The sequence below is a fragment of the Erpetoichthys calabaricus genome, chromosome 12 (genome assembly GCF_900747795.2).
Source record: "Erpetoichthys calabaricus chromosome 12, fErpCal1.3, whole genome shotgun sequence".
NCBI classification, from domain to species: Eukaryota; Metazoa; Chordata; class Cladistia; order Polypteriformes; family Polypteridae; genus Erpetoichthys; species Erpetoichthys calabaricus.
The window spans coordinates 49,316,479-49,341,247 of NC_041405.2; the positions used below are offsets into that span (position 1 = coordinate 49,316,479).

At 41.0% G+C, this 24,769-nt stretch overlaps 1 protein-coding gene across 1 annotated transcript; it reads left to right on the forward strand.

The window, feature by feature from the left end:
• The first annotated feature begins 13,860 nt into the window (after positions 1-13,860).
• Positions 13,861-23,049, forward strand: gpr83 (G protein-coupled receptor 83). The gene is made up of 4 exons (XM_028815496.2): positions 13,861-14,908; positions 16,429-16,554; positions 20,247-20,380; positions 21,078-23,049. Exons 1-4 carry the CDS (start codon positions 14,531-14,533, stop codon positions 21,703-21,705), a joined length of 1,266 nt encoding a protein of 421 aa, XP_028671329.1. The 5' UTR covers positions 13,861-14,530; the 3' UTR covers positions 21,706-23,049.
• The last annotated feature ends 1,720 nt before the right edge of the window (positions 23,050-24,769 follow it).

Sequence of the window (24,769 nt, forward strand, 5' to 3'; positions counted from 1 at the left end):
GACCTGAAAGCCTGAAAATAAAAATTGTGGAGTTCCCTGAAAACATTTAATGGTGTTATAAATCCTTCGGTGCTCATTACTGGGTGTGCATGTTTACTGAAGAGCAAATAAGTGGCAATATATAGTATATAAGTAGTAATAAATATATATATTTTATTTTTAACATTGTCTTTATATTTTTAATTTCACTTTTAATAATGCATAAGCCAAGCGCATTTACCAGATAAGGCTTCTGCTTGCAGGTGGCACCCCAACTGAAATTCCAAACAGGACCTGACTGGACAGCTAGCCTGGGAGAATACAGGTGGCTGAGATGAAAGAACATGGTGGTAACTAGCAGCTGGAATGAGGTAGCGGAATGGATGACTCTGCCTTAGCTGAATCACTGGGAACTACATACCCACTAGTTCAAGAGTGGTGTCTAGGACATTTTAAAATGGATTAAATTAAGACTTGCAGAAGCATGTGGCCTCACTCTCTCTCTCTCTCTCTCTCTCTCTTGTCATCACCCTATGCAAATGGCCATACTCTCTGTTTCTAACACTCTATCTAAGGGCCATGCTGGACCACTTCATACCAGAGACCAATCAACATTCTAAGACAGAGCTCTACCTGGTAGCCTGCTATCCAGGCTTTATTGTTTTGTCACCCTTATTCTACTGCTTATACTTTGAGCATACTGTCTATATATAATACATGACTAAATGTGTACATTTCTCCCCTACCTGTTCTGGTACTTTATCTAATTACTCTTGATTACTAAAATTACTGCCTGCAGGGGAGGCACACCAGCCACCCAAATCCAACAGAGACAGCACAAGTTTCAGCACAACACATGTTTATTTACAGTGGGAAGACTCCCCAAACTGTTCCCACAAATGGCATACTACAATACAGAGCTGACAGGAAGTTATTTTCTTTTTTCTCTTCCTTCCTTCCTTCCTTCCTTCCTTCCTTCCTTCCTTCCTTCCTTCCTTCCTTCCTTCCTTCCTTCCTTCCTTCCTTCCTTCCTTCCTTCCTTCCTTCCTTTCTCTCTCTCTCTCCTTCTCTTCTTCCACTCTTCCTCCAGCAAGGGTCATCCTCTCCATCCCGACTCCGGCTCCCCAAACAACAGCAGGCAGCTCCTTTTAACACTAGAATTACCAAAGCTTACGAAAAAACTCGTTATCCCGACCCACCTTAAATCCGCTTGCACCTCTCCATCAGCGTCTTTTGTCTTGTAAATGTGTCGATAAGCCCAAGCAGCAAGCAGCCTACTATCCCATCCTCCTACTGACCCACTTCCCCTGTGGCATTCCTCTGAAAAAATACTTTGGCCCCTTTATTTTTAAGAGTGTCGCAGAGACCCATTATTTGATCTTGGAAGCATAGTTAGCACTTCTGTCTCACAGTTCCAGAGTTCTGGATTCAAATCAGTGATTATATAAAGTTTGCAAATTATCTCTGTGACTTGGTGGTGTTCTGGTTCTCCTCTGATATCCTAAAGACATATACATTAGGGTCAATATAGTCTCTAAAGTGTCCGGGGAAGAGTAAGTGTACTCTATGTCACACAAGTGGATCTGGGGACCACTTTCCTGGCTCTGACAAGGTAAGTAATACCACCCTGGAATGAAATGGGACACGGATACTAACCTTACCTTCTCCTTCCTCCTTCCATAGCCAAGAAAAACTGTCCAAAAGTGAAGACTGACCCCGCCCACCACCTCTAGAAACTTCACCCACCACCTTGTAAGCGCCATCCTTTCCATTTCCCAGAGTACAAACCAGGCTTGCTCCTAGAAGGTGGTGCCAGATGTAAAACTGACTTTCTCACAGGACATTGCTCCTACTGCGAGCAACTGCCACAGAAATTGAGAGCATAACTTTTTTTTTAATTAAGCGATTTGCTGCTGTCTTTGGAGTTATTATTAAATGGGGCTACTCAATGGGGGCACTCAAATCACAACTGTGACTGACAGACATGTCCTATTACCTCACAGTTGATAATGACAGCTTCCAAATATTTTGGAAAAGCTGGTTCAGAAAGTGTCTCAGTTCTCTTTAAATTTGCATAATTCCTTGCTATCATATTACTTTGTGAGTCTCATGTTCTGTAATTATTGAAAATGTTCTGTTATACCCAAAATCAAATCCTGTCTGGAGTCTGTCATAAGGGGCACATTGGCTGATTTGCTTTGCTGCCATAACATCTTTAAAAGTTACACAAGAGCCTAAGTAACAAAAATAACCTATAATAAAGCAATATAAAAAATAGTAATCCATGTATACATTTAATGAGAAGTGAGCTTCTTTTAGTAACTAGCGCAGGCAAGTTTTAATAAAATTGCATTTTTTATGCTATTTCAAAATAATAAACAGGTTATGTTTTGTGACAAACAATTATGTATAAATGTGCTGCTTCACCGACAGAAGAACATCTGCTGCCAGAGCTGTCAGAGGTGAAACGGCGGCACAATAATCACTCCGGATGAAGCAAAAATGTACAATCATATTATAAAGCCTACAAAAAGGAAATTCTTAACAAAAGCATTCTCTGTAAAAGGGTGTCAAACACAAAGATGCTACCAGGGTTTGTATCCTCAAGGAGGGAGAGAGGCAGGGAGGGAGGGAGGGAGGGAGCAATGGAATCTGTGAAAGTGCTTTGGCACAGCTAAAAGAAGCTTTAGATAATCTCCATATATGAGAAGCCTTCCTTATCAGACCACGTCAGGCCTTCATGTTCTGCTTTTCAGACAGATACAAAGGCAGTTTTGCTGCTCCCCATTTTGTGCATGTCAGAATCAAACAGTCAATGTCTCCCAATTTCTCTCCTTGTTGGGGTGAATTTTAGTTAATTACTGGTTTTGGATTTCTAATTAAAGGAACCATTTTTCTGGTAAGTCTTCATGAATGTGTCTTAGGGTATTGTGAGGTCCAGCCGGCATCTTTACTCAGCTGGGATGGCTCCTTAAACGAAGGACAGGGGGAGATGGGTTTTGAAGGGTGCTATCTTCCCTTAACTGATATTTGGCAGCCCCCCTGGTTGCAGCACCACCACAGATTCTCACAGAGCTGTATGGGAATTGATATTTGTTGGCTCAGCCCTGTTGGGCTCTGGGGATACTGCCAGGTGGGGTGCTGTGGAAGCTGCGGTGGCCTATTTTGGGTTTTCACTGCACCTTTGAGTGATTCCAGACCTCGCTAATGAGCCACCTGCAGTCCTCCCAGGTGCAGCATAAAGGGAGCACTCGTCTTCATTCCGGGAACCAGAGACGGGAGGAAGGGGACGAAGCTTATCGGATGTGGAGTGGAGGTGGAAGGAAGACAGAGACAAGAAGAAGGGCTGTGATTTTGTCCTTTGTGCTTTTGTACTTTGCTGCTAAGGGGAACGATTTGGGAAGCAGTGGCGGAGTGGTGGCTCTGAGGCTAGGGATCTGCACTGACAATTGGAAGGTTGCCGGTTCGAATCCCGTAAATGCCAAAGGAGACTCTGTTCTGTTGGGCCCTTCAGCAAGGCCCTTAATCTGCAATTGCTGAGCGCTTTGAGTAGTGAGAAAAGCGCTATATAAATGCAAAGAATTATTATTATTATTATTAAGCATTTCCCCGTGTAAATATAAGTGTGTGTTGTTGCACTTGTGGCTGTGTCTGTTGTGTTGGGTGTTTGGGGAGCTGGTGCCCCCCCCTGGTGGTCACTGTATATTACTGATGGGTCACAAATGCAGACAGTGCCTAACTGAAAGGGTCATCTCCCACCCATTTTAAAATCAGTAAACATAAAGTTTTAGTTTATTTTGGCATTTAATTGCCCTTCCTATCCAAATGTGCCCATTCAGGATGCCATCCTATATCAGTGCCACTATATAACACATTTTTTTTTCAAAAGGTATTTCTCCCTGAAATATTTCTGGTAATTATGATAGGAAGTGTCAAGCTGAACACAAATATAATTTCAGATTGACTGTATCATATAGGAATTTGGACAAACGTGAAATGAACTTTTATTGCTCTTAGTGTTTTTAGCCAGTTAATGACGCTGATGCATTGCATTTGTTCAACTGAGCTAAAATGTTTTTCTGATGGTTTTCATTTTTACTCAGCATCTGATGGCTCTTGTTTCAGTGTCCAACAATACTCAGCTAGCAATTCCACTCTTCTGATACCGCTCCTCCATCGTTGCAATGTCCTGGTGAAACTTTTCACCATGTTCATCAATGACTGCACCAAGATTAGCAGGGAAGAAGTCCAAGTGTGAAAGCAGTGATAGAATCTTTAGCGGCATGTCTCACTTCAGGGTTTTGTTTGCTGCTCTGTAGTGGCCAAGAAAAATTTCAACAACATATTTGAATAAATTCCAGTCTTAAAAAACTAAAGGTTCTAAAATGGCACTTTACTGGGTTGTGTGGTTTCTACCCTTGCTTGACAAAGAACTGTTTCATTATTGGAAGGGTTCTTTGCACATATTTTTGAATCTTTGGGCTTTAAAAATGTCTGTAATATGTGGACAATGCAGAACTCTTAAATGTATAGTATGCTGCCTAGCAGGATACTGACCAGTCAAGAAAATCTGAACTTAGCCCATGTCATTCTGTGCAGTAAGAGTCCTTTTAAAATCTGGAACCCATCAGTACACCGAAAAAACTGCCAGCATTGCACAGAAGTTAACAGAAAATTTTCACAATAAAATACTGTAATGAACAATGTTTTGTGCAATCACAGCGGGATGAATCATTTTCTGTCCTAAGGCAGCAAATTACGGTACTGTTAAATTGTGTTTGGACTGGTCCGCTTTGCATTATGGGATATTTTCAGTATGTGCATCTTCATACGGCTTCACTTACTGTACATGTCTGGTAAAATGACAGTTAAAGTGAAATCCTGGCTACAGGGACACTAATGTACACTTGTTTGATATTCTACAAGTATTAGAAAATTTTCATTCACACAGAGAACCAGAGACACTGGGAATAAGTGACCAAATAGTGAGTTGGACAGGAGAAGGCATTTAGGAGCTTTCAAAACTCAGCTTGCTGTAAAGTTTGAGGAAAATAGGTGAATACACTGTAAAAATTTTCCTGCAAAAATATATTACATTAATTATGTATTTTCACACTCAAAAATCTTTAATGCACTAAATGGTTAAGACAATTATTTTAAATAATGAAATACACATAAACTTAACCCGTTTGGTCCTGGATTTTCTGTTTTTATGGGAAAAAATATTTTTTGAGATGTTCTACCTTTGTGGTATCTAGAAAGCGCAAAAATGAAAAAACAAAAAAATGATCACTATTATTATACAATAGCTGCCAAATACTTCAAACTTCTTGAGGAAATAAAACTGAAAGTGGAGCTACTTACTATGTGGTGAGTACAGTCCAGAAGCATCCATTTTCACCTGGTGTTTCATGGACTGTATGCCAGTCTCTCCAGTCTGCCCTAATAGTAGCACACCCAGTGCCAATGGCTGCAAACGTACTTGTGTTTTACAAAAACGGCAGCATATTTATGTATTAGTAATAGGATGTCAGGGCCGAAAGGGTTCATTTTAGGGAGTGTTAAGCAATTAATTATTTTACGGTGCAAGACTATTTTTATGAATAATTATATTGCTGCAAACTCACAATGGCACAGAAAACTACACTTGCATAAAGTTGACATACAGCGACAGACTGCTGTCACTGTCCTGCTCCACTGACAGACTGAAGAGATCGTTTCTCCCCCTTGGGGTTAAACATTAACATTATTCAAAGTTATTTTCTGTTTTTACCTACATTTTTATTACTCTTTAATTTAATATATGTATATTTTTTTTTGTATCAGTATGCTGCTGCTGAGTATGTGAATTTCCCCTTGGGATTAATAAAGTATCTATCTATCTATCTATCTATCTATCTATCTATCTATCTATCTATCTATCTATCTATCTATCTATCTATCTATCTATCTATCTATCTATCTATCTATCTATCTATCTATCTATCTATCTATCTATCTATCTATCTATCTATCTATCTATCTATCTATCTATATTTACATGAGTAATGTCCCCTTTGCAGCAACACTGTAAATTGTTCCTGTGAAAACAGAAACTTAAAGATGGCTAGAAAACTTATTTTTCTGTGTGCTGAAGGTTATTTTGTAGTTGATTGGAGATGATTCCACCAGATAACATGAAATCACTTTGTTAAACACCGATGTTATATCAATGGATGAAATGGATGGTCTCTATGTCTGATGAGCATTGACTGGTAGCTGAGCTGCTATGCATTTAACTATTAGGTTTCAGACAAATTTTTCTTCACAACATCTTTCAGTTTTTGTAAATTGCCACATGCTGCATGCTGCTACATAACATTAATTTTGTGGCCTAGTTAACTGTGAAATCATTGTATTGTATTTTTCCTGTAATAAACAGTAAAATGATACAGTAAAATACCGTGAAAGTAATTTACTGTAAATCTGCAATCAAAGTTCTTTCTGGAATCTTCAAGTTTCATTTTTTCTTTAGGGATCCAAAAATGTTTTACCTGGCATAGAGTGTACTATCAGATCAAGTGTCTGATAAAAATGCATTCTTTAATTTTGACATCAGTTATTCATGGAAATGTTTGTCTCAAATATCAAAATCCTTCACCTTTCCTATTCTTCGACTTCACAAAAGTTTCATCAGTCCATGTTTTATATGAAGAGGAGGAAAAATATATTTGTTGGGTCGACTAAAGGTTTATGTACAACACTTTTCTACCCTGAAAACAAAATCTTAACGTCCGGACATTTAAGCATGGCTGTCCCATACACAAACAAACAGCAGTACCGAGCTGCATTCCTAATAGCAGTGCCACTTTAGATCACCACAAATGTCCTTGCTGTGTAGTTCTGTACCGTATACGCATACTTACTGTAAAATAACAAAAATAGGTGATCGCAATAAACGGTGCCAGTCGAAGTCCATATTGAGCCCTATGTTGATGTGAGGGGCTTGCCTCGGTGTTTGTGCGCATTCAGTATTGTTCGATTTGGATGATCGGGGTCCCCCTCAGTGTCCGCAGCACACCCCCCCTGGAGTTACCAAAACGGAGGCCCCAGCGTCTATAGCGCCTCATGAGTTACACGCCCCTTAACTTTCATGAAGCGGCCGCCTATTGTGTCTACTGGATGGACCGTCTCTAAACAGTGGTAAGAAAATGTAAAGGACTTTTTCGTGATCGGCCAGAATCTGTAATATACACCCAAAAGTGTTCAGGAATAAACATCTTCATCGTCCAGTTTAATTAGTGAGCGTGTCTATCGTTGGCACTGCCGCCCAGTCCAGGGCTTCTTCTCGCCTTGTGCCGAATCTTATCTGGTTAGGCGCCGCATCCTCCTCCCAAACTTGAAGTACATTAAGCGGGTGCTTGATTATTATATTGGGTTTGAAATCTGTGCGTTTGCTATTATAATTGCAATGTCTTTAATCTTTTCACTTATCTGCGGTGAGTTAAACTCTGTACATTGGAACTGAACCTCACGCATTTTTAAAAATTTAGCCTATAGTGAAAAACTGAACCTTTGAGTAAATTACACAGTTGAGGTTCTCGCAGCAGTTGAGGAAAGGGGTGGAGCTGTGACCAATGAGTGAAATGAAATGGGACCAGGACAAGTACCTGGCAGACCCCAGTTGAAGAGAGTCTGCTAAAGACAGACTGCCCGAATGGAACTGCACTGCTGGACAGCGACGGCGCTAGAAGCCCCTTTCGTCTCTGGCGGTGGCGTCTTTAGTGGCCATGCAGCCGGAGATCGAGACGGCGGTTCAACATCCACAGCAGGGCAAACAATAAATAAAGCATCCAGTAGCAATTACTGGTGTCTCTTCAGCAATCTTACGTACCGTCGCGGCTCGTTACAATATGTTCTGAATCAGCCGTGTCCTTTCAGCGTGAGTTCTAGTACCGGACCGGTAGTTTCATAAGACGAGCGGCTGGTTAACTACAGTGACAATTCGGTGACAGAATTGTTGGCAAATCTTTAATGTTTTCGCATTTTGTTCAAATGAACTGTCAGTTCTTACCAGACACCTTCAAGAAGTAGCCTACTTATTGATATTAAGTGTGAAACAGCTTTTGCAGAATATCTTTATTTTAACATATCGTCGCTGTCATACACGTCCGTGAGATCCGACTTGAATGCCGGCAGACACTGAGCGTTCTCTACAGTTTTTCTCTTTCTCTGATGTCTCGGTTTTCATTCCAAATGCACGCCTTACACTACAGTATATCAACTGGTCTACTAGAAATTAGTAACACGCGTAAATAGATAGATAGATAGATAGATAGATAGATAGATAGATAGATAGATAGATAGATAGATAGATAGATAGATAGATAGATAGATAGATAGATAGATAGATAGATAGATAGATAGATACTTTATTAATCCCAAGGGGAAATTCACAATAGCACATTGTCTTGTAATGAATTAAATAAGGATGTCCTCTGTCACCCCACAAGTGAACTATGCGAACAGAAAATAGAAAAAAATAGAAGTTTACTTATCATTAGGTATTAGTCTTCTGCTTTACGTCAGTGTTGCACTTTGAATTAAGTTAACCCTTTCAAAAAAAAAAAATCCAGTCAATGGACTTTTCATAAAATAATGCAGCTACTTGATTATTTTCTGTCCCTATAAAATATGTTAATTCATTTTTTGAAGAATTTTTTGAAATTGTTAAACTATGGGGACACCTTTCTGAATTTAATTATCCTACACTCTTACAAACAAAGGTGCCAGAGTGATTCTTCAGAGCAATGCCATAGGGGAACCAAAGGACCCATCCACATGAAGGTTCCAAGAAGACCCTTTAATTATTTTGATATGTAACAGGCTCCATACAGTAAATAACCATGACTAGATGGTAACATATGTATAACATATCAATGGCTCATGGTTTTTAAAGGATTGTTGCTGCATACGTACCACAGACTAAGTCCAGGTTTTCTTAGTTTGTTAGTGTCCTGCCAGGTAGTCTACCAAGCATTAAAAATTTCATTTTTTTTTCACTTATCAGGAAACTTTTCTAAGCACAAAAAACAGGGGTGGGGTTTGATTAGTCTTCAAATTTGTTGGGTTATAAATTGATCTGTTTGTATGGAATGATTACAATGAAAATTAATAAAATAAAAATATATAAAAAAAAACAACAACTTTGTTTGCAAAGAACCCTTCCCAGAATGAGATGATGGTCCACGAGGAACCATACAACCCAGTAAAGAACCATAACATGCCATTAAAGATCTGCATTATTTTTAAAAGTGTAGATGACTTTAATATTTACATTAACACCCCAAGCTGCTCACTCACTTCAGAGTTTCTGAAACCCATAGATTTCCTTCCAATAACTCAACGTGTGAACAACCCTACTCATAAACATGAGCATATCTTGATTCATGCTATGCCATGTGATATCGTTGTTAATACTCAAGTAATGGATTTTGGAGCATCTGATCATTATATGGTTCTAGTTGATGTTCTCTTTTACTTCACCTTCTTCTGCTATTCATGCTATAACATTTCATATTATAAAAGCTACATATTGATACTATTGCTTTCCCATCTTCATTAAGTCATCTCAACCTGCTGTTCAGTCATTAGAAGAAGGTGTGGACTTATATAATTGTACACTTTCAAACAATCTTGACATATGTGTCCTAGAGATGTTTCTTTCTGTAAATTGTCCCCTTGGTACACTGATAATCTCAGGACCTTCCAAAGAGGGAGCCACAGACTGGAGCACAGATGGAGAAAGTGAGATTTGACTATTCATCTGCTAACATTTAGGGATCACCAGAAGTCATTTTCTATTGCACTTAGAAAGCCAGATCATGCTATTATTCTAAGTTCTTATCTTGCAATGATAGGAGTTCTACACTCTCACAATGCCATAGGGGAATGATTTTTGGTCCCCAAAAGAATCATTCACACAAAGGTTCTGAAAATAAGCTTTTTTGATTTAGATTTGGAGCAAGTTCCAAAAAATAACCATGAATATATAATAACGGATTTATGAAGTAGCAATAGGTTTCTGATTTTAAAAAAGATATGTGTTTCTGCATTCACTAACACAGGCTAAGTTCAGGTTTCCTTGATCTGTTAATATTAGTCCACTAGGCATTACATTTTTTATATTTTGTCCACATATTAAGAACCTTTCCAAAACCCAAAGACCCATTTCATATACAAAGAACCCTTTCCAGAATTAAATGATTCTTTGTCAAGCAATGGTGTAAAGAGGAAATACACAGCCCAGTAAAGTAACACTAAAGAACTGTTAATTTAAAGGGTTTAGGCATTTTTTCTCTTTAATTGATTTTAGGACCAAGCCTATCTATTTGAACCTCCTGGTACCATCATACAATATCTGTGAGAAGTTCTGCCAACATATTTTAGTAAAGATTAGAAATACTAGGGGACAATTAAAGGCTGTAGCTTTCACTCGACCTAGCCTTGCTCTTGTCACTCCTTCAGTCCGATCTCTGAGGCAGGTCTTACTCAAACTGTCCTCCAGCTATATACAGCTCCGTTTTCCATTATTTTTACTTTCAAGATAAAATCTTACCTTTTAAAAGCTTCTCCCATTCTTACTTTTATTATTAATATATCTTTTGTCTGTCTGAGTACCTGTGGCTTTTAAACATACCTTTTAAATCCAATTTTAAGAAAACCTAACCTTGATTTTGCTGTGCTATCCACTTATCGACCCATTTCCAAATGTCTTTGTGTGTCTAAGATGCAAGAACATTACCTTGCAACCGCAGTCGCATCTAGACTCAAATGATTTATCTGAAATCCTTCATTCTGCCTTTCGAGCAGCCTACAGTACTGAGAACACCATTAGTTTGGGTCTTAAATGACCTTCTTATGGCTGCAGACTCAGACTTTTGTTATCTGAGCTGCCCACTGCCTTTTGCACTGTCCACCATGGCATCTTACTACAGCACCTCAGTGATGTGCTACTGCTACTGTTTTGGAATGGTTCACATGATATTTTACTGAATGGAAAGAACACATTGTCTTTGGTAAACATCAACCAAATCCATATTGTGTCTCCTGTGGGGTTTCACATTGGTGAGTGTTCAGGCCGGAGTGGTGGTTCTGAGGCTAGGGATCTGCACTGGCAATCAGAAGGTTGCAGGTTCGAATCCCGTAAATGCCAATAGGGACTCTACTCTGTTGGGCCCTTGAGCAAGGCACTTAACCTGCAATTGCTGAGCACTTTGAGTAGTGAGAAAAGTGCTATATAAATGCAAAGAATTATTATTAAGCATTTTCTTGATTTACATGCTACCTCAAGTAAGATTTTATGCCAGCACAGTTTGTCTTTTCCTCATTCCCTGATGACACACAGGATTCATTACTTCTAGGATTATCACAGGCCACAAATATTTGGATGACATACATTGCTGGATGAGAGAGAACTACAGTATATGCAACTAAACCATGGCAAAACAGAAGCCATTATTGTGGGTTATCCGTGCCAGATAAAAAATCTGTTTGCACGCATGTTACTGGAAATGACCAGATAATTCTCTTATGCTCTTTAGTTACAAAGCTATAAGTGTTAAGTTTGAGCCGACTTTTTAAAACACAACAAACCAACTTCCTACACAAAAAAACATTTCCTAAAATTATATGATGATTTGTCAAGAAATGGTTCTAAGAGGTGCCACACAACCCAGTAGAAAACCATAAAATACTATTAAAGAACCCCTATTTTTAAAAGTGTACATTTTTTACATATTAGAAAGTTTTTGAAATATCAAAGAATCAAATATGCAAAGAACCCAACCCAAAATAAGATGGCTCTTTGCCTACTAAAGGCTCTAGATGGAATCATAACCCAGTAAAGTGACATTTTACAAGTGTACTTATTCCATCTCTTCTGCTGTCTCTGTCTGGTCTACATCCTCTTATTCTCTGGGTGTCCACACAGACAGATCTGTCTACAACGGGCGACTGAGCCTTCTGCTCCATTGGTCCACGTCTGTACAACAAATTGCCATAGTCTGTACAGGCCTCACAATCATTGATTGTTTTTAAATGGAGATTGAAGACATCTCTTTCAGTATGCTTTTAGTTATTAATAATGATTATTTATTTGTTTATTCTAACTTTTGAATTTTAATGTAACATTCTTATTTTAGTGGTTTTTAATTTTTTAAATTTATTTTATTTTAAAGTAAATCACCTAAAGATGGCATTATTTTTATGGTGAGTTGAAGAAATAAAAATTATTATTATTATCAACCCCACAACTCCCCCATTTTCCTTCTAAACAGTCTAAACTCATATTTCTTGGGCTCAAATTTAGTGTCAAGAGTAAAATTGATGCTATCCCATTTTGGCTCCAATGCCAGAGCTCCAGTCTGAAAATACATGATGATGACGATGACGATGATGATGATGATAATGATGATGATGATGATGATGATGATGATGATGATTGTTCTCAGACAGAAGACAAAACACCACCAAACACTCTGAATCCACATGTATTCATTCAAACACGAACGCGAAGTTTGAGTAGTACACTCTGAGCAGTCGTGTGCTCGACGCCTGCACCCAGAAATAACCCATAAGCGTTATTTGATAGTGTAACGTGATAATTGTTAAAAACGAGAACACCACATCTTTACCTCGTTATGTGACAGCAGTGGTAAAAGTTTAATTTTTGTGCTGCTAAGGATACTAATTATAACAAAGGGAAAAACGAGGAACAACGGAGCATAGCATCAGGAGACATTGCCGAGAGCTAATTAAACACATCGGTTATGTCCTGTGCTTATCTGACTTAGCTCTGAAACACGGACCCGTGAAACGATCTTAAGTGCTCTTCGAGCTGCCTTCTTGAACAGTAAATAATTTCATAATTATCTGAAACGCAGGATCTCACAGCATTGCCAGCTTTAAAAGCTAGCAATAATCTTACCGGAAATTAAATTTAGAGGAGCAAGGAAACTAATTATCCGGGTAATCGCTAGCTTGTCGAGAACAATAGACAAGGAGCTGGTCCTTCCTTATGAACGAACGATGCTAGATACTGAAGATATTGGAATACCGAGAAAAAAAAGTCATCTCCTTTTAGAGGTCCTCCTGGTGGTGATCACCTCTTAAGTTGGCTAAAATGCATCTTCTGACACCATTCAAACCTTTTGTTCCACTTAAAATGCTGCACTCAGTTAAGTTTTGGTGGGTTGTGTATTTAACAAAAAGAAATGGGTCGGTTGTTTTTGGCTGTCGTTGCTAAGCAGCAACCGGTCAGTGTGTGATTTTAATCTTTCTTCCACCTCAGTTCTTAGTAATAGCATATAAAGGTCTATCCCGTAGAGAATGTGGAGGGCAGCTAGAGGCTGACCCTTTGTGCTCAGTAAGAATGCTTTACCTTTCTGAAAGCTGGTGCTGTTGTCCTTGGGCAAGCTGACTAATTATATAAATACGAAGTTCACATTAAAATTTCTTCTCCGTGAATCCCGCATTTTTAAAGGGTTCAGAAAATGGGTGGATTCCCTGATCATTAGCTCATGTCATTAATAACAGAAAGCATAGCATAGCTTAGTCGTTACTGCCGCCCGCCACCCGCAGTGGTCTCGTGTTGGGGAACAGAAAGTGACTCGTGATGAAAACCAGCAACTTAAATGAGTAGTGGCAATCGGGCACGACTACCTCACAGGTAGGGATGGAAGAAAGTGAAAAATGTGGATGCATCTGCCCACCTAGCACCACTTTATTCCCCTCGGTTTTTCGCACGCATCTCCACCCGCCCATCAATAAATACGCATAAAGCTGGTCCACGGAAGGGCAGGTCGCCACGCTATACCCGCCTCCATCACGTAGAGCAGACTGTGAGGCCGTTAGAGCCACAATTGGCTGCTCCCCGACACTGTGTATCCTCAGCATCCTTTATAAAGCAAACTGACTGCGTGCTTATCTCTCATTCCTGCGAGGAGCTTGCAGGCTGTAGCCACAGCAGCGACGTGGGCAGCTCAGCGCTTGGCAAAGTTGCGCTCAGAATCTGCAGACCTGCGGACACCGAGAAACGCTGCATACTGGGATAGCGCTACTGAAGACAACTGAGGAGCCCGTCTGTCTGGTTTGTCCCGGAGAAAGTGAAGTAACAACTAACGACCACTTTGATTTGCTCTCAGCAAGGCTCTGCGTGTGTCATTTGGGATTTGCCTGTCAGTGTTAGTTACCTTTGCTATATAAACTAGTGTGCCCAACTCTCAACTCTGCGACCTCAAAGATATATGTCTGTGCACGATCTGTTGGACTGCCTGTGAGTAGACAGAGTGCCCACTGTTTCTACCTGTCAAGGTATCTTATTTTCTACGTGACCCGCCGAAGTGTATCTGTGCCAGGCATCAGCTAACGTGCCAGTGTGGATCATCCAGGAGGGTCTCCCCGGACTGCTTTTTAGACATATGTAAATCTGCTGAACAAGACTCAGCGGGGCGTGTCTTTGTGCCAGCTGCCCGGGACCCGTGGAGCGCCCGTCCATATCTGTGCTTGGAACATGACGCGCTACATGCTTCTGTCCTTGCCATACGTGTCCAAGCCCTTTTCCAAACGAGAGGGTACCAACGGGAGCGACCTATTCTCGACCATGTACGGACTCCCCAACAGCTCTTCGTTTTTTAATTTTAACTTCACTTTGGTAGAGGAGCTCTACAACAACGAGACCAAGTTCGAAGCGGAGTCTCAGAACGCCACAGTTAAGGCTCTGCTCATCTTTGCCTATTCCGTAATCATAGTGATCTCCTTATTCGGTAACATTCTGGTGTGTCATGTGGTGATAAAGAGCAAGAGAATGCATTCGGCTACAAGCCTCTTCATCGTCAACTTGGCTATCGCTGACATCATGATCACTCTTCTCAACACCCCCTTTACGCTGGTAAGTGTTTACTACCCTGTGGCGGCCACCTACGCGGGGCTCACAGTCAACTACTAGACTTGACCTAATCGTAATCTGGTTGGTATTGGGGACAATTATTGGGGTTTTATGTAAAACAGAAGTGTACTGCAATATTTACTAATAGCTGTATTTTCTATAGCACAGTTTCTAACATGAACAGTTTTATAACGCCTTACTGGTTTAGGGCATTATTAAGATTGTTTTTGCATTTCAACAGATAGACACGGCTGGTTAAGCTCAGAGTTCAGCATTGAGTTAGATACAGAAATTGAACTGGCAGCCTTGGGGTTTAAAGTCGAATGCTTTATCACTAAGCAGCACTGGCTTTTATACCTTCTTCTTCTCTCCATCTTTTGGGGTTCATATTGGTCTTTCCTGATGCCACTCCCCTATTTATCTGGGCTTGGGGCATATATATATATATATATATATATATATATATATATATATATATATATATATATATATATATATATATAAATATATATATATGTGTGTGTGTGTGTAAAAAAAAAATATATATATCCATCCATCCATCCATCCATTTTCCAACCCGAACACAGGGTCACAGGGGTCTGCTGGAGCCAATCCCAGCCAACACAGGGCACAAGGCAGGAACCAATCCTGGGCAGGGTGCCAACCCACCACAGGACACACACAAACACACCCACACACCAAGCACACACTAGGGCCAATTTAGAATCACCAATCCACCTAACCAGCATGTCTTTGGACTGTGGGAGGAAACCGGAGCGCCCGGAGGAAACCCACGCAGACACGGGGAGAACATGCAAACCCCATGCAGGGAGGACCCGGGAATCGAACCCAAGTCCCCAGATCTCCCAACTGCGAGGCAGCAGCGCTACCCACTGCGCCACCGTGCCGCCCCTATATATATATATGTAAAAATATATATAAATGTGTGTGTATATATACATGTACTGTATGCACTGTGTGTATATATAAATAGACCCTGTTTTGAAACTCCTTCTACTATAAGTGATAAATAAGAGGACAAAACTGAGAGCTTAAGAAGCTGGCATAGCAACGTGGGGCCAGCTTTTATTTTTCTGCATGCGCTCATTAAATCTGAGCACTGCACTCTTTGAAGTCCCTTAATATACAGTAAATGGTTACATCCAAATTACTGAGCTTTACTTGAGCACAGATAAAATTGGTTCAATTACTTGAAATACATAGCACAGTTTGTAAGTAGCACAAGTGAGGAGGAGGCTTAAATGAGGCAAATAACTAATCTCATAAATAAATAATTAAATAAATAACTCTACAGTACATTCAGATTCCAGCAGTATGGTTTGACCTCCATAGATTTATTACCCTGGAACAAAAACAAGGTTAATTGTAATAAAAGGGCGATGTTTCTTTTCTTTTGTATCTATTTCTTTCAACAGGGATTCTTTGGAATATTTACTGTATATGCCTTTTTAGAGTTCAGATCACATGCTCTGACTTATCTTTCTATGCACCTCTGTCTCCAGGTCAGATTTGTGAACAGTACCTGGGTGTTTGGGAAGCTTATGTGTCACATCAGCAGGTTTGCCCAGTACTGCTCAGTGCACGTCTCTGTCTTAACGCTCACAGCTATTTCCCTGGATCGCCATCAGGTGAGTCCCTCCATTGTTTATGGTGTCTTGCCTGCCTGAATGCATTCTGGTGAAATGAGTTCTAATGGGTTATTTTAACTGGTTTTCAGTTTAGGAGGGTTACATGACATGCTATGTTCTTAACCATTTCTTGAAAGTGACATCATTCATAACACAGTTATGCATCCATCTAGCGATTCATTTATAGAACCAAATTATCCCTTCAGGGTTCTGGGGAAGCAGTGGTCTTTCTTTCTTTCTTTCTTTCTTTCTTTCTTTCTTTCTTTCTTTCTTTCTTTCTTTCTTTCTTTCTTTCTTTCAACACCATTCATGTTCACCACAGACTTTTTATTGGTATAACAATTCCCAAAATCCAGGTTTTTTTGAGACCCAAATAAATAACCAGCAAATAACCTTAAATAAAACAGAGAAAAGTGTTGGATGGGAACAGCTAAACAATTAAAAACATGGCACATTGCCTGGCACCATTGACTCACGGGTTCAATTCTTTACCTAACTGGTGTGAGTCTGGACATTATCTCAAGTCCAATTTTCACTTATATCATTAAACATGTGCATTTTTGGATAACTGATGCCTTTAAACTGGTTTGTTTTACAATGGACCGGGGTCACATATAGATTTCTTAGCTGAATTGCATCTAGATGGGTTCTGGCTCTCTGTGGTTTCAATAAATACATATATATTTCAAAATCAGATTTCTTCTCAGGATGCCAAGCAGACATGTAGGATGGAGACCTTTGCTATAGCAAAGGACCGTTCTCAGTATGGACAGTCCATCCTGGAGCAGGTATTGGGGTCCAGGCTATTGAAATAGGAGAGGAATGGGTCTCTGGGTTGGGTTTTTCGTACCGACAACAGTGCATTTCATTGTATATATCTACATTTTGCACTGAGCACAGCTCACATTTCAGTGCTCATTTGTACATTGCATAGATTATTATCAAGTATGGAAGAAATAATCAAAGAGTAAAAATGTAATAGTTCAGTTTAATAAGAATTACCCTGAAAGACAATGCATTGCAATAAGAAAAAGCTGACTGGACAATGAGCTCTCAGTCCTGTACATAAAGTGGAGGAAAGTCAATGTGGATACCATCACATCCCTGAAAGGGACAAATAGTGTAGGAAACAGATGGATGAGTCACATACATGCAGGAAATCCCATTTCATGCATGAATTTGAATTTCTTAATATGGAACCAAAGAAATACATCACCAATATGAGACTCAAGAAGCCCCTTTGCAAAAGCCTACATTCAATGTTTTAAATAAATATTTAAGATATAGGATGCACACTGATCAGCCACAAATCTAAAACCACTGACACGCAAGCTGGTGAATAACACTGATGACACCTGTCAAGAAATGGGATGTATTAGGCAGCAAGTGAAGAATCCGTTCTTGAAGGCGTTGTGTTGGAAGTAGGAAAAATGTGAAAGCATAAGGATCTGTGTGACTTTGACAAGGGCCAAATTGTGATGGCTAGACAACTGGGTCACAGCATTTCCTAAACAGCAGGTCTTGTGGGGTGTTCCCAGTATGCTTTGATAAGTAAATACCAAAAGTAGTCCAAGGAAGGTCAATTGGTGAACCAGCAACAGGGTCATGAGCTCATGAAGGCTCATTGATGAGTGTGGGGAGCAAATCCTATCCCATCTGGTTTAATCCTTCATAAGAGCAGCTGTAGCACAAACTGTTGAAAAACTTAATGATGACCATGAGATAGAAGAGTTAGAGCACACCGTGCATCTCTGCTTGTTGTGTATTGGGCTGTGTAGCCATAAGCCAATCAGATTGCCCATGCTAACCCCTGTCTAATACCAAGAGTGCCAACCACAGGAATGTGGTCATCAGAACTGAATCATGGGGCAATGGAAAAAGGTGACCTGGTCTGATGAATCAAGTTTTCTTTTCGATTATGTGGATGGTCAGGTGTGTGTGCGTTGCTTACCTGGAGAAAAGATGGCAGCAGGATATAATATGGTATGATAGCTGGCCCGGACACAGACAGGCAGACATTGTATAATCACCCACAACACGTTTAATTATACAAATTAATATTTACACGGTGCACACACAACCCCAAAACTCCCCCAAAGTCCAGGCCTCTGTACAATGCCTCTCTCTCTGGTCCGCCTCCACTCCTCTCCTTTCCTCCCGAGCTCTGCTTCTCTTCCTCCCGACTCCAGCCATCAAATGGAGGGAGGCGGCCCCTTTTATACACACCAGGATGTGCTCCAGGTGCCTCCCGATTAGCTTCTGCCGGCACTCCCCAGTGTTGTGGAAGTACCGGCTGCGCACCCGGAAGCACTCAGGGTGTCCCTGGTCTTCTTCCCCCTAGCACTTCCAAGTGTGGCGGAAGTGTTGAGGACCAGGGCTCCACAGGCATCGGGGCGCCCCCTGGCGGTGACCATGGGCCCCTATAGGGTTGAGCTTCATAGCTCTGTTCCCGTGGTCCCCAAAGCCACCAGGGTGGTCACCCCCACATTGTCTGGAGGAGGTGTAAGCCATCCTCTGGTCCTCCTGGGCGTCCCGGCTGGGTACCACCCCCAGCCACTCACCACAATGGGAAGAAGGCCAAAGAAGGCAATGTTCTGCTGGGAAACCTTGGGTCCTCCTATTCATGTGGATATTACTTTGACATGTACCACCTACTTAAAGATTTTTGTAGTCCATGCACAGTCCATAATGGCAATGATATTCCCTTAAAGCAGTGACCTCTATCAGCAGGGTAATGTGCCCTGACACACCGCAAAAATTGTTCAGGAATGGTTTGAAGAATAAGAGTTTAAGGTGTTGTCTTGTCCTCCAAGATCCCCATATTGCAACCTGATTGAGCACCTATGGGATGTACTGAAAAAACATGTCTAATCCATGGATCCATCTCACAACTTACAGGACTTAAAGGATCTGCAACTAATATCCTGCCTGGTTTCAGATACTATAGAACACCTTTAGAGTTCCTGTGGGGTCAGTGTCTCAGTGGATCAAAGCTGTTTTGGCCTACACAGTATTAGACAGGTGTTTTTTTAATGTTGTGGCTAATCATTGTATAATATATAGATAGTAGGGAGCTGCCGTGGTGGTAGTAGTAGTAGTAGTAGTAGTAATACTGAAGTAAAAGAAGTATTATAATTTGTACAATACACCTGACTCACAGCTCCAGACAACTGGATTTGAATCCTTGTCTGTAAATAGTCTACATCTTCTCCCTGTCTTCCCTGTGTACATTTTCCTGTCAGTACTACAGTTTTCCTCTCATATCCCAAAGAAATGCATTTTAGGGTAGCTGGTTACTCAAAATTAACCTGGCATAAGTGTGGGAGTGTGTGAAGATGCCAAGGATTGAAAGGCATCTAATCCAGATTTAGTCTCTGCCTTTGCTTAATGCTGCTGGAAAGGATATCAGCTCCCTGTGGCCCTGAACTGGATAAGTGATTATAAACTGGACGGATCAATTATATATAATAGGGTTTTCCCTCAGAAAACTAGAGATCTGAACACAAATTAAATTTATTCTAACTTGAATCTGTCCTTAGATCATTCTTTATCACTCAATCTTTCATCCATCCATCCTTGATTTGAATCCACTCATCCACTCAGATTTGAAGACTATCAGCTTTTGTTCATCTTACCTTACATCAAACAGTCTCCTAACCGCACATTAAATTCCTTTCTTTTTGGTTAACCAGGTGATAATGCACCCCCTCAAGCCAAGGATGTCTACGGTGAAAGGTGTTATCTGCATTGTGATTATCTGGGTGATGGCCACCTGCTTCTCATTGCCCCATGCCATCTATCAGAAGCTCTTCCGTTTTGAATATGGGTAAGTAGACAAGGCAGTATGTTGGGTGCTATCTGGATCACCCAAACACCAGCACCCACTTTTTAAAATCCACCCTTTGATAAAATGTGTAGATTTGAAGTCTCCTTCCATTATATGTTTAGATCATAAAATTTATTAGCATTTTCTTTAATTACATTTGAATCCCTAGCCTGGGTTCAGGATTGGCCTAGACAAATACTGCCACCTGCCATGTACAGGGGTGAACTGTTCCAGGCATTTAAATTTGCCTAGTCCATCAAATTTTTCTTTGTTCCAGACTGGGACAAGGGTTGAAAGGCATCATGGCTGTGTTGTGCTTCTGCTTCTGCCATCCTTCCATTACATGATGGCTGTTTGTCCACCATGGCTCTTACACTGTGTATTAACATATCCTTAGAACCCTGAACTGAATAAGCTGGTTAACAAATGGATGGATGAATGTAGTAATATAACACTAAGATGGTGTTCATATCTAAAGCCTTTGTCATTCTTTCACCTTAAATAATTACATTTCAGTGGATTCAAAATATATTCCACCAGTCCACCAATAGTTCATATAGTACCTTTCAGAGTAAATGCTTTTAGTTGATCAATCTGTATGTTATATAGCTCCTTTCACATGCAGTATCAAACCAGCAACTGACCTTAACACACAGGATCACTCAAGCCATTCTTTTTTTCTGCTACCTCCTTACAGAAACAAAAAAGTCCGCATGGTCTGCCTGCACAGCTTCCCTGAACCAGCAGAGCTCTTCTGGAAGTACTTGGACTTGGCCACTTTCGTGCTGCTCTATGTTCTGCCTTTGCTTGTCATCTCCGTGGCATACGTGGTTGTGGCAAAGAAGCTATGGCTGAGGAATGCCATTGGTGATGTGACGATGGAGCAGTACTATGCCCATCGCCGGAAGAAGAAGATGACTCTCAAGATGCTTATGCTGGTAGTTGTGGTGTTTGCCGTGTGCTGGTTCCCGCTAAACTGCTATGTTGTCCTGGTATCCAGTAAAGCCATCATCACCAATAATGGACTTTACTTTGCTTTCCACTGGTTTGCCATGAGCAGCACTTGCTATAATCCCTTCATCTACTGCTGGCTCAATGAGAGCTTCCGCTCCGAGCTCAAGTCCCTGTTGTGTGTGTGCAGGCGGCAGAGGATGAGGAACTTGCACACCCTGCCTGCTGTCTCACCACCCTCCCGAAATGCCTGGACTGAGAGTGGCAACTACAAAAAGGGCAAACTTGCCCACAATTTACAGTATGCTTCTTCCAGTGCCAACTCAGGCAAAACAGACATTTCCATTGTTGAGCCCATTGTAACTGTAAGCTAAGCTGCTGTCGAGGTCCAGAGAGAAAAAAATAAGAGCAAACAGTGGCACATCTGAGGTGGCATGATCACTTGTGGAGGATAGAAGTGTTAGAAGTTTGCAAGGTTCTCAAGAGCAGCAGATTTATATGGAGCAACCTGAGTCATCTGCTTCGTGTCTACAGCTTAAATGTGATGGTGAAGTGAGTAATGGCACAGTCAAGTGCAGCCATAGCCAACCCCATGTGAAGGGCAATAGAGAAGTGATGGCACCACATTATCACCTACATCAGTACAAACAGTTATGATCATCTGCGATACCAAGACCAGAAATGACACCCTGGCCTAGATGGTTAATTAGATAAAGTCGCACAAAATCTAGTGCTCACCCAAATCACTCATCTTTTGAGTTGTTTCCAGCTGTTAATATCCTAAAGTGCATAAAACTTGCTGAGGTGTGTTTTTGACCATGGGATCTAAGTTGATGGACACTAAGTTTCTAATTATTGGACCCATTTAGATATGCAATGTCATTCTGCTAGAAAGTGGACTTGTGACACCCAGGTCTACATAGACATGATTTGCAAACCTCGAGACTGATCCCTAATGCAGAGGAGAAATCACTGGTGACCCTCAGGGCTAGGCTTAGCCACTCCTGGGCCAATGAGACCAGGTCTGACCTTGTGACCTATGGGCCAATGAAGACTGGGTTTGCCTTTTAAACATTCAAAGCTGAGATCAGGTCCCCAACTTTCCCAATCCTCGTGACATTCGAAACTGGGCTTATTATTCATATTCCTGGTGAGATGGGGTTTGTGACACTTCAGTTTACAGAGACAGGGCTTGTGGCCTTTCATTCCTTGATCTACTGTACTCCCCTGGCCAGTATTGACTGGTCTTGTAATCCCTGTGCCAATTTAAACATGCTTTGTGACGTCCATGAGAACAGAGTAAGGGTTTGCGAACCTTGCATTTCCAGAAACAGAGGCTGTTAATTGTCAGAAGGATAGCATGGTGAGCCTTGTGCCCATAAACCACTAGCCCACACACCTCAGCACATGCAGATTAAACTTCTGGCACTTGGGCCACCTGAGATCCAGTCTATGCTGCCTAGACCTTGGGATGCATGCTTTGTGACATTTGAGATTTAAGAAATCGAGTTTGTGATCCTTAGATCCTAGAACAACTGAGCTTTTGACTTCAGTTTTTTTTTCAGACATGAGTTATAACCCTTCAAGAACTGGAGACATGAGCTGTTAAACATTTGTCCCACCAGACCAGTGTACAGTGGGTCTTTGACCTTTGGGCTAACTAATCATCCATATGTGGCTCCAATTTCTGTGGAGACAAGGTTATGGTCTATAGGTCCTCCAACCTTTGTAAGCTGGTCTTATGAGCCTAGGGTCAAATCAGCAAGTGCTCACACATTGTGTAAACCTTGATCTTCATAAGGGGCGGCACGGTGGCCCAGTGGTAGCGCTACTGCCTCACAGTAAGGAGACCTGGGTTCGCTGCGTGGAGTTTTCATGTTCTCCATGTGTCTGCGTGGGTTTCCTCTGGGTGCTCCAGTTTCCTCCCACAGTCCAAAGACACGCAGGTTAGGTGCATTGGCGATTCTAAATTGTCCCTAGTGTGCGCTTGGTGTGTGGGGGTGTGTGTGCATGTGCCTTGCGGTGGGCTGGCGCCCTGCCCGGGGTTTGTTCCTGCCTTGTGACCAGTGTTGGCTGGGATTGGCTCCAGCAGACCCTCATAACCCTGTGTTAGGATATAGCGGGTTTGCTATTGACTGACTGACTGACTGACCTTCATAAGAGTGACCCTCGGGGCACTTCAATTTTGGCTCATCCTCTAATAGACCCAAGTTCATTGACCCTAAGACATTTGAAATTGGGCTTATGACTTTCATTCATGTGTAAGCTGAGTTTGTAAACCTTAGGTGTTGTTAGTGAGTTTCAAGGTCATAGAGGTGGGCTTTTTGAGTTTAACCCTGTGGAGAATGCTAGAGACGCTGAGTCTCACAAGAACTGCCATATGCAATGGACACCTCAAAAGACAATTGTGTGCCAAATGGGGGTGGATGTGCTTTATGGAAAAAGCACTTCAGCACTCCAGTGTTGTGTAGCCATGGCAGCCCATGACACAGTGCTACACTATCTGATGACGGGTGAAGTTGTAATTTTTTTTTTACAAATATACTAAAAAAAGTGCTAAAGATGTACTATTCAGTGTTGGCAAAATGTGAGAAGAGTGGGCAGTGAAACAGCAACGAATCGCTGATCAGACTGGGGAGGTCAGGAAATCTATTGAATCACCCAAGATCTTCAAAAAGCACAGCTCTTTCTGTCATTTCTCTCCTGAAGTCATTTTCATGTCATAAAGCTTAATCAAGCATTAAGAAATACTTTTTTTTAATAAATAAAGTACTTGAGTAATTACGTCCAAGGCCATGTTTCTCCTTTTTATTGCTTCCTCTTTAGCTTTAATTGCACACTGTTTAAATAAACATGATGAGAGCACTCCAATGGATATGTAATGTAGTTTGCGTCCCCCAATGCTGTGTAATTATACTAGATGTCAGTCTTGAAATGAATTAACCTGAACCTCACCCGGCCTCTCACACTCTACCACAAATAAAGTGGAGCGTTCTTCTTCAAGCTAGAGAATGGCTAATTGCACTCACACACACTAAAAGCTTAACATTAAGCAAGCATTTAACTGTGGGCATAAAATGCCAACAGCCAGGAGCAAGGCAACTTGCATCTTTCAAAATAATATTTAAATGGTGCCAGGAATTAGAGATGCATGTTATATTATGTAGCAGGTGCCAGTGGGCACACCTGCCTGATCAGCTGAAAGCCAGCTTTTAATAATCAGTCATTTAAGTGGGCAGCTGATCATCTCTAGGAATCTGGACCACTTCTAGTAGGAACCAACAGTGCAATTTCATCTGTGTCATTACTTTATATACAGTAGCTCCTTTCATAATGAGGTGCAGTTTATGGTAAATAATATTAACCTTGTGATGAGACTATAACATAATATTCTGTTCTCCAGCCATATTGGGGCTCATAATGGCGGTTGCAGCCTAT